The sequence below is a fragment of the Lactuca saligna genome, chromosome 4 (genome assembly GCF_052625555.1).
Source record: "Lactuca saligna cultivar CGN05327 chromosome 4, ASM5262555v1, whole genome shotgun sequence".
In the NCBI taxonomy this organism is placed as follows: Eukaryota; Viridiplantae; Streptophyta; class Magnoliopsida; order Asterales; family Asteraceae; genus Lactuca; species Lactuca saligna.
Window position 1 is genome coordinate 7,573,071 of NC_136420.1, and position 9,879 is coordinate 7,582,949.

At 35.9% G+C, this 9,879-nt stretch overlaps 2 protein-coding genes across 5 annotated transcripts; one reads left to right on the forward strand and one right to left on the reverse strand.

The window, feature by feature from the left end:
* Positions 1–1,386: 1,386 nt before the first annotated feature.
* On the forward strand, positions 1,387–3,726 carry LOC145041146 (NHL domain-containing protein). 4 transcript variants are annotated; one of them, XM_078989098.1, is made up of 7 exons: positions 1,387–1,555; positions 1,629–1,805; positions 2,389–2,553; positions 2,647–2,847; positions 2,914–3,011; positions 3,102–3,245; positions 3,335–3,471. In XM_078989098.1, the coding sequence occupies exons 1-6, from the start codon at positions 1,492–1,494 to the stop codon at positions 3,207–3,209; spliced, it is 813 nt and encodes a 270-aa protein (XP_078845224.1). In that variant the 5' UTR covers positions 1,387–1,491; the 3' UTR covers positions 3,210–3,245; positions 3,335–3,471. The 4 variants fall into 4 exon arrangements, with proteins under 4 accessions (XP_078845224.1, XP_078845221.1, XP_078845220.1 ...); XM_078989095.1 differs by having other exon boundaries at positions 3,106–3,245; XM_078989094.1 differs by having other exon boundaries at positions 3,106–3,726.
* A 1,601-nt stretch (positions 3,727–5,327) lies between these two features.
* LOC145041147 (putative alpha,alpha-trehalose-phosphate synthase [UDP-forming] 9) lies at positions 5,328–9,287 on the reverse strand. Its single transcript, XM_078989099.1, has 5 exons — positions 9,126–9,287; positions 8,912–8,955; positions 6,294–8,244; positions 5,942–6,215; positions 5,328–5,863 (listed from the first exon to the last, which is right to left on the reverse strand). Exons 3-5 carry the CDS (start codon positions 8,237–8,239, stop codon positions 5,513–5,515), a joined length of 2,571 nt encoding a protein of 856 aa, XP_078845225.1. The 5' UTR covers positions 8,240–8,244; positions 8,912–8,955; positions 9,126–9,287; the 3' UTR covers positions 5,328–5,512.
* Positions 9,288–9,879: the final 592 nt, after the last annotated feature.

A 9,879-nucleotide genomic window follows, 5' to 3' on the forward strand; every position in this document is an offset into this window, starting at 1 on the left:
TGAATACCATATTATTTTCATATATAGCCTGAGGGTATATAAATAAGGTCAACTGGGTCAACACATAGAATAATGAACCATTGAAACAGATTAATTAACTCACATATATAAAGTATGTGATAGAGAATAAGAAATCTTTTTTGGGGTAGAGAATCAAACGGAAGGAGAACCACTCATGTTTAAGTAAGTTGAAAAAAAATTATACCAACAAGTCAGAAGCTTCTCTAATATGCTTGAGTTTATCCCATGCTGAGCATGCATACTGTAAGACAAAAATCAATTTCAGACTCTAAAGTAACCAAACAAGTCTTATAATTAAGCTGATCATATTACCAAAGCGTTATTTGAACAATTTATATACGCTGGAGAGTGGAGAGAAAAATAACACATCAATAATTTGGAGTAAATCTTGCAAGTTGAAGAAAATTTGGAAACATGTACCAGTCTTGCTTGCAATCGAACACGTAATCGGAACAAGACTCAACCTCTTCACCAACGAAGATGCATGCGAAGCAACATGGGAAATCCGTCAGAGATGTAGAATCAATTTGAGTTCTGATTTTAGGGTTCTAGATTCGATTTCAGTTCTGATTTTAGGGTTCTAGAATCGACTTCAGTCTCATAACACACATAGATGTAGCGTTAGATATGGAGGTCTTCATACTCAAAAACCCTTTTGTACATGTTCGTTTATGGTCGCCGGAATCCAATCGAAACCCTAGCAGCTTCTCGCACCAGAGATGAGGGTTTAAAGGGTTTAAAGGGTACGATGCAAATGGTTTTTGGAGTATTTTCTGCTAGTATATAAACAAGCTACATGACGATGATGAAGATGGTGGCATGTAACCGAAAAAGTCGGAGTTGAAGACGATTTTGAAGATGCAACAATATATGGTTATGTTCTTGATTTTTTGGGACAAACAAACAACGGGAGGTGGGGGATTTCATAGGAAAAGATGAAATGGTCGACATTCCTGGAGAGAGAGAGAGAGAGAGAGAGAAAGAAAGAGAGAGAGGGTGGGACCCATTAATATTAAATATATATATATATATATATATATATATATATATATATATATATATATATATATATATATATATATTTTAAATAAGGCAAATCTTCAAATATAATCCCTGGGTATTGAAATGATAAAAATACCCCCAATGGCTAAATGGTAACGAAGTGAGCTGGAATGACTAAATGTTAAAAGTTTTGAAACCACATGGATCATCTGTGAGGTTTTTTGAACTTAGGAATTAAACTTGATATTTTCAAAAATCACCGGATATTTTTTAAGTTTTATCCTTTTTTTTTTTTTTTTTTTTTTCACAATTTGCAAAGCTAATATAGGAATTTATTGTCCAAATAGCACCACCCTTCTTGTTTTGTCAATATCTCAATATACATAATTTTATCAGTTCCTTCAACATCAGCAGCCTCACTTTCCCCTTTGTTTTGTCACTTACCCTCGTTCTGCAGTCCCATCATCCATGGCTTCGTTTGCAAATTTTCATCTCATCATCGGCATCATCCTTCTTGTCAATACAGTTCAAGGTAAAGTATCTCAAAACCTCGTGTCTTAGTTGGTGTTTTTACAAATTTTCTCTACAATAATAAATTTCCTCAGGAATTGGTGACGAGATTGTATTCGAGGAAGGTTACACTGTGTCGACAGTTATCGACGGCGACAAGCTTCACATTAACCCTTACTCTGTCTTCTCCTTGTATGGATCATCGTCCGATCTGATCATTCTCGACTCCGTTAAAAGTAAATTTTACACAGTCTCGTTTTCCGATTCTCAAGGTATGAGTAAACGGAGTATCGATTTTAGTTGAATTATGATTTTGCTTACCTGTTTAATACTCCACATCAACGATTATAGAAGTCTTGTCGCACTAACGATCAAATTCCACAATATAATGTAACAACGTTACATTTATTTATTCTGGATTCAAAACATAAAGAATTGCAGTTCTTTTGGAGAACGGAATACGCGTTTCCATCGAGAATTTCAATACCCTAAGAATCAACAAGGTTAGAACCAATGAAGAAAACTTACCAATGACCAAGCTGTCCTAGAAAGTGAAACTTGCAAATTTGATGAGGAAAAACCTTATTACTTATGCAAGAATTAACAAGATTCATGCCAGAACCAACAACAAAGAAAATGACAATAGTTATGTAAGAAAATCAAGAAAGAAAACTTATTGATGATCATGCCATCTGACGGATGAGAAAACCACTTCTCTGAACGTGAAAGTGTCCATAACATGATGCAATGCGATGAATGTTTGCTTATCTATTTCTACTTTTTGCATGTATTCACATATTTTCTCAACCAGACACTGCAAGTATAAATGTGTGATATGATTGTTATTGTTTGCAGTGAGTGAGATGAAGGAGCTCTCTGGTAATGGTGTTGCTGGGTACAAGGATGGTGATTTGGGATCTGCCATGTTCAATAAGCCCAAAAGCTTTGCTCTTGATAGGAAAAACAACATCTACATTGCAGACAAAACCAACCATGTCATAAGGAAAATAACCAAATCAGGTATACATTACATCGACACCACAAGTATCATCTTCCTCTATCACTTTTTTTCACGAGACTTTTGCAAATGCAACCATTTTATCAATCAAACAGGCGTGACCACAATTGCTGGAGGGTATGTACAAAAGACAGGAAAAGCAGATGGACCTGCACAAAACGCTTCATTCTCTGATGATTTTGAATTGGCTTTTGATCCTCAAAGATGTGCATTATTGATCTCTGATCATGGCAATAGATTAGTCAGACAACTTGATCTCAATCCCAATGATTGTAGTGGCAGTTCTTCTGGATCTGGTAAATCTCTTAGAATCTTATGAGCCAAAAAACTTGTCACAATTCTCAAAAAACTTCCATTTTCAGGAGTGGGGTCCACCACAGCTTGGAGTATAGGGGTGATAGTTGCTTGTATTTTTGGGTTGATCATCGGGTTTGCTATTCGTCCTTATGTCCTTCCTCATGTAAGCTTCTTTGATATACCACAATAGCATTGTACTTTGAAAGTAAACAAAAGTAGGTTGCTATTTCATGAATCTAATGAAACTCTGTAGACAGGAAACAACATCAGGCCAGGTCAGCATGACATGGAAGCATTACCTAATCAATCTGGAGAAACAAGTGGCGACCTTTTGCTTCGTCACCAGAAGCGCAATTGTTAGCCATAAACTCTCACAGCTTCCAAACAGACTTTTGAGGTTATCTCTTTCTCAAATCTCTCTAATGTTTGGGCTTAACATCATTAGACCTCCACCTACCCCTGTAAAACCTATTGTGTCTTTGTTAGATTGTGATGACGTGGCACCTACGTGTGTGGCAACTGTGTCTTTATTAGATGAGTTAGGTAACAACGAGACATCCATAACCCACGATTTAGTTAACGAGTTGAAGGATTTAGTTACTTTTGATGCTACCCTTAAAAACCCTAAACCTTTGTTGGATTATGGTGTCAAAAATGAAGAGAAGTCGAAGATAGATAGGCAGATATATGCTAACTTTGAGGGTTTTGTGGAAAGTAGTAATACAACTTCATCTGTTGTTGAATCATGGGGGATTAGTTCTTAGTTTAGTTTAGTTTTGTTTGTAAGTCATATGTCTGGTTTGCTACTTTTGTCTACTTGTTAATGTGTTGAAAGTTTGATGAAATGTTATGTAAAAAGTATGAATGATGGCTTTCTATTTCTTATTGCATGCATGCATGGATTGTTGATTGTATTTTGGTATATGGTGTTATAGCATATTAGCATAGTCATTTACCATATGAAAAATGTACATGTTTTTTATATAATGAGTTAAGTCAGATTTGGGTTATATTAAAGTGTTTTAGCTTTAGTACGATGTTAAATAAGATAAAGAGGAAATGGGTCAAAGACAAAAGACACCAAACGTCTTCGTGCACGTGATTTACCAAGTATTTTATCCTATTTTATTGAAAAGTATTTTGGATTTTTTTTACTATTATATAAAAGGGTTTCTATTTGCATTTGGTGGAGTGCACAAGAGCGGGATACAGATTATCGCCCTATCGCCCATCTTGGAGCTTCTTATAAAAATCGTTTTTTATTTTTCCTGGGTTTAAGGACTAAGGTAGGTGTATCACGTGCCTGTCTTAAAGAAAGACCTGTATTGCAAGAGAAATTTTTAGGGACTAAAATATACTCGAGATCCAAATATATAAGAGGTGTTGACGTTAAATGGTCACCTCAAAAGAACTTGTCTCGAATAGTGAATACGAGTCGGATTAAAAAAATAATAAATAATAAAATATAAGCAATAAGTATTTTTTAAAATAAAATTTTGAAATAAAAAAAAAAATTTATTAATTGCAATTTACTACATTTAATAGTTTATATATATAGTATAAGTATTATGTGGTTTTTTAATTTTAAATTTTAAAAAAATCTAAAATTAACATATGAATATTATTATTTTAAAAATATAAAAGACAAGTATCAAAACTGACAGATATTTTCGAAATTTAAAAATATGAAATCTTCAAAATTACATTCTCTTGACAGAAAGGTCGTTTAGAAATTGCTTTTCAGGATAAAATAGTTCGAAATTTTTGTTTTTTCCCCCCTTTTTTTCTGTCTCTAGTAGTTTCGAGAATTCATGTGTTTCGAAAAAAATCCAGTTCGAAAATTTCAAACTTGTTCATGATTTTTGAACCTGTTCTTTGACGTTTTTGGGTCGAGTTTGAACTTTTTTTGAAAAAAGATGATAGTTGGGAATAAGATGCAAGAGAGAGAAAAATAAAATAGAAAAAACAATTTGAAATTGAAAAAAATTATAGAATGATTTTTAGCAACGTTTTGTCTGAATTTCAATTTTTTTTTTTGGAAAATTACTAGCATCAAAATTCGTAGATATATACTCAATTACCGAAGATATACAGTTATTATATGAGATGATTTTTTTTAGGTGGCCGTTAAGGAGTCGACATTTCAAAATAAAATTTACTCTTAATATGTTAATCACATGATTGACAATAAAACTATAAGATTTGAGGAAAACATGTTCATTCCCTCACATTTGAGCCTAGATAAATCGCTTTCAGTACTTCTTGAAAACGGTCCCCAATAAAAGAATTCAAAATCTAATAGGCCTAGGAAAGTCAAAATTTTGCAATCTGTCTCTATCCCATCGACATTAGACCCACTCACATACGTACAAATGCAAAAGCTATTTTCAGAGAAAAGTTTATGATCAATGGTTTTAGTACTTACGATGTTAGAAAGTCTTTTTACTTTTTAATGAAAAAAAAAAAAAAAAAAAAAAAAAAAAAAAACTGTGCACTCTTGTGTTTTTATAAAACCAAAACTCCACTAGAAACAAACGTAACCGGCATCCAAACAGCTTTGACACCTCTCACCCAGACCCAGCTAACTAAAGTAAAAGAAAGAGTTATCATTTTTCAAAAAGAAAAAAAAACAAAACTGTACATGTACACGTGATATGCCTCTCCTCAAAAAACCGCATCAAAAGTAACCTGAAAGCTAGCGGGATTACTACTAGGCTTAGGATCCGAAGCGTTAGCAAGCCCTGACAGCAGTCTCACCACATCCACAGTGTCATCAAGGTAATACTTGGCTTTACTTGGCTTCCTTCCAACTGTACAAGCAAATATCTCTACTCCCTCTCCACACCTACTATTTGTATTTGTATTTGTATTTGAATTTGGAATCATATTCATTATGCTTTCAAACATGTCCTCATCAGATCTATCATCCCCAATACAGCATACAAAATCCGGGGCCTCCCCTTTCTCGATCATCCCACAAACTACCTTCTCCGCCACCAACCCTTTACTCACACCCTGCCAAACCAAATCAATCAGTTTCCAAATTTGCAAAATCAGATATACCCAAGGGGCCAAAAATGTAAATCTCATTACCTGAGGTTTTACTTCAACTATATGTCGTCCCCGTTTAACCAAAGCCGGCTCATTGGCTAACACGTTCTCCAAATGAACCAACAACTCCTTAGCCTGACACGAACCGAAATCCGGATCCGCATCTTGATGATGCCACACCAAACCACTCTCTTTCACCTCGATCATTGACCCATCCGTTGACTCCCTATACAGTTCCATCACCGGTTCCGCTATCTCCTTCCACTCAAGATCCCCACCCACCACTCCACATTCCCACTCCAAACTCCCACCCCACCTACAAACAAACATATCATCATATCATTAAATTAATAATATTAATATAACCGGAGGGGTAAAAACGACATTTCAATACCTCATGAAATACCCGTGTTCCGCCGCTAAACCTAACTGTTCACACGGTGCAAGCCAATCGCTCAACGTGTCTTTCCCTCTTCCACTCACGATAAACACCGTGTTCTTCGGATCGTTACACAAAGCATTCAAAATTCTAATAACTTCCGCGCTTGGAGTTTTCACGATCGATGAGTGGGCGACAAGTGTCCCGTCATAATCCAAAAAAATCGCGCGTTTATTCGACCGTTTATATGCGGACACGATAGCATCGGGGGACAACTTTCTAAAACCAGGGGACATCGACATCACCCTAAAACCCAAACCAAATCCAATCCCCCAACACCGTTTATTATCATGATCTTTCGATGCACGTTTCAAATCTTGCAAAAAGCTACGCGCCCAATACCCGACATTATGTGAACTCACGTATTTATAATGCTTTAAATGTCTCAACTGCTTTTCCGATTCTTTCATAACTATAGCCGAATTTAAAGCTACAGCAACCGATTCGATATCCCACGGGTTGACCCGTATAGCCCCGCTTAAAGACGGGGAACACCCTACGAATTCGGACACCACCAACATACTTGTACGGGCGTTTTCGTCCGAAATTGGCGAATTTTGTCTACATACGATGTATTTATACGGGACTAAATTCATCCCGTCTCGGACCGCGTTCACTATACAACAATCCGCCATCGAATAATACGCCGACTTTTCGTAGCGCGCGACCGGCCGGTCGATCAGAACCACCGGAGAATATTCCGGCGAACCGTACGCTTCGTTGATTCGGTTTATAATTAAATACGTTTCACGTTTCGCTTCTTGTACGTCTTTTCCGGTGCTTCTTGCGGGATTCACAATTTGGATTAAAACGAGTTTACCACGAAGGGAGACGTGAATTTGTAGGAGATATTCAAACGCGAGTAGTTTTAAACTTATACCTTTGAAAATGTCCATGTCATCAACCCCGACTATAAGCTTCTTACCTTTGAAACGCTCGGCGATCTCTTTAACTTTTCTTAATGTAATCGGGAGGTTTAAAACGGATTCAAGCCGACCCATGTGGACCCCCACAGGTAAAATCTTGATGTAGACTGTTCGACCGAAGTAATCGAGTCCAATGTGACCTCGTTTCGATTCGTAATCGAGACCCATCATTCGACTACAACATGATAAGAAATGTCGGGCGTAATCGAACGTATGGAATCCGATTAGGTCACAATTCAAAAGTCCTTTAAGAATTTCATCTCTAACAGGTAAAGTTCTGTAGATTTCTGAAGATGGAAATGGGCTGTGGAGGAAGAAACCGAGTTTGATTCGGTTACAACGGTTTCTCAAGAAAGTGGGGAGGATCATAAGATGGTAGTCATGAACCCAGATGTAATCGTCTTCTGGATTAGCAACTTCCATGACTTTATCTGCGAATATTTTGTTTGCTGACACGTAGGCTTTCCAGAGAACTCGGTCAAATCGGTCAGCGTGATCCGGGCACATGGGGAGCATGTAATGGAAGAGAGGCCATAGTTGATGTTTACAGAAACCAGCGTAGTATTTTTTTTGAAGGTCGTGAGGAAGAAAAGTGGGGACACAATTGTATTCATCTAGAAGCTTCTGAGCAACTTCTTCTTGCTCTGTTGCGTCTACTTCCACTTTGAGTGAACCGATGTAGATAAACTCAGTTTCGGGAGAAAATCCGTCTTTTAATTGCCATAAAAGTGAATCTTCATCAAAAGTGAAGGTCAATTTTAAAGTGTCGGGATCGCGTTGAATGTGTAAAGGTAACATGTTTGCTACTATGATTTTTCTCTCTCGACAAGTTTTATCGGAATTGGAGTCGTTGTTGCTATCGGCGATGATTCCAGGTATGGTCATGACACGTGGAAGAGATCTGGGAGTTTGAGGGATGTCTAATAGCTTATCCGGATCCAAATCCAAAATGTTTGCATACGATTTTGATGCCATATCACCTGTAATTTGAAAAGTAGAATTCATTGTTAAAAATAGGGTTTTGCAGAAAGGGGAAACTACCAAAGTTCTAGTCAAGTTCTTCGATATGAATATGCATCCATGGCAAATAAGCATCTATGCAAAATTCAGAAATTGACATTATCGTCGGTATTTCCCTGAATGGTAGCAGACAAATTACGTCCTCCTATCCAAAAAAAGGACAACAGTTTTGGAGTTTGATGTCAATTGCGTTAGCATCTGATTTGAACATTGATAATGATATTGATTGTACACTTTTCAGATTCGTTTACTCTTTTTATTACTGCAACAGAATATAGTAGAATTCGTTTATAATCTACAACAAATCACTATCGATTATCTATTATCGATTTTGCATTTGAAAATACTAGTCTTCAAGTTTGTTGTAAAACATTCTCGAAATTGAGGGGATCAGGATTCTGAAGAAGTTAAATCGTTTCTCAAAAGATCCAAAACGAAATGATTGCTTCAAACTACAAAAAGGAAACGCACGGCAGGCGTGACTATCATCTAAAAATAGGATAAAAACAGTTTTCTTCGTAAGGAAACTTTCCATTAGCGTGAGCTCGTGATTGAATTAATACCTAATATGAGTGAAGTAACTGAAGATATCTAAATTCCTTGCCTAAATTAATACTAAATTCTTACCTAAAACGCCGATCTTCTTATAACCTTAAGAATCCTGTAATTTTCTGCAAAAATGAGAAACAGAATGAGGAAGAGAAAGAGACAGTTCATTAACTTTCATACAAAACCAAACATCATTTCCATGAAAACAAAGAGCGTCAATTGGAATTAAGAACTGGACATAGATCATATGGATGTGGAGATATAAAATCATCCATATCATGTCGAGACTTACTTTGAGACGATACGTGCAACCGTTTGTTTTGAAAATAGAAGTCCGGCGCGGAGGTGAATGGCGTTCCTCCGGCAAAGAACGGCGGTGGAGAGATTGCTCGGTGTTGTATGAGAGAGAGAGAGAGAGAGAGAGAGACTGTAATAGCGTGGGGGTTAATATTGGGAGGGGTGGAGAGAGAGAAGGGATAAAGTTGACATTACTTCACCATAGTTAAACATTGGGAGCTCAACCATGGTTTAAGGATCGAGTTTAACATATCATTTTACTGAAATACCCTTTACTTTACCAACATACTTTCATTATGCCATTACCTTTCTAATGGGATTTTTGTTTTTGTTAATCCAAAGTCCAAACAAATTTTTGTATTTTTATTAATTATTATTCTAATTTGAAACATAGCTGAGAAATTGGTTTTTATTGATTAAACTAACAGATTTTATATTTTCTTATCTTATTAATGGTTAAATAATTAAAATCTCTTTTGCTTCAATTCTTGACTAATGGAATGGTGAATGACTTAATTGGCTAAATTCATAAAATAAATAAAATAATAGAACAGGACATTAAATTATATGAGTATATGTTGCTGACATATACGAAAACGAAATGGATTATCATAAAAAAAAGTGTTATTGGTAAATACAACATATTGTATGCTATATATTTATTATTATTATAATCAGTAATGTTTTTATTTTAAAATCATAAAATTAAACATAATAAAAGTTTTATCAGGTGGACTAATGATGATTTA

What these genes read in the sequence shown, in the direction of transcription:
- LOC145041147 (XM_078989099.1), bottom strand. Translation starts at nt 8,239, where the DNA reads ATGGCATCAAAATCGTATGCAAACATTTTGGATTTGGATCCGGATAAG. An exon ending in GAACACGGGTATTTCATGAG is followed by an intron (nt 6,216 to 6,293) that starts GTATTGAAATGT and finishes GTTTGTTTGTAG; the next exon opens with GTGGGGTGGGAGTTTGGAGT. An exon ending in TAGTTGAAGTAAAACCTCAG is followed by an intron (nt 5,864 to 5,941) that starts GTAATGAGATTT and finishes TTGGTTTGGCAG; the next exon opens with GGTGTGAGTAAAGGGTTGGT.
- LOC145041146 (XM_078989094.1), top strand. Translation starts at nt 1,492, where the DNA reads ATGGCTTCGTTTGCAAATTTTCATCTCATCATCGGCATCATCCTTCTT. An exon ending in AAGGAAAATAACCAAATCAG is followed by an intron (nt 2,554 to 2,646) that starts GTATACATTACA and finishes TCAATCAAACAG; the next exon opens with GCGTGACCACAATTGCTGGA. An exon ending in GTCCTTATGTCCTTCCTCAT is followed by an intron (nt 3,012 to 3,105) that starts GTAAGCTTCTTT and finishes CTCTGTAGACAG; the next exon opens with GAAACAACATCAGGCCAGGT.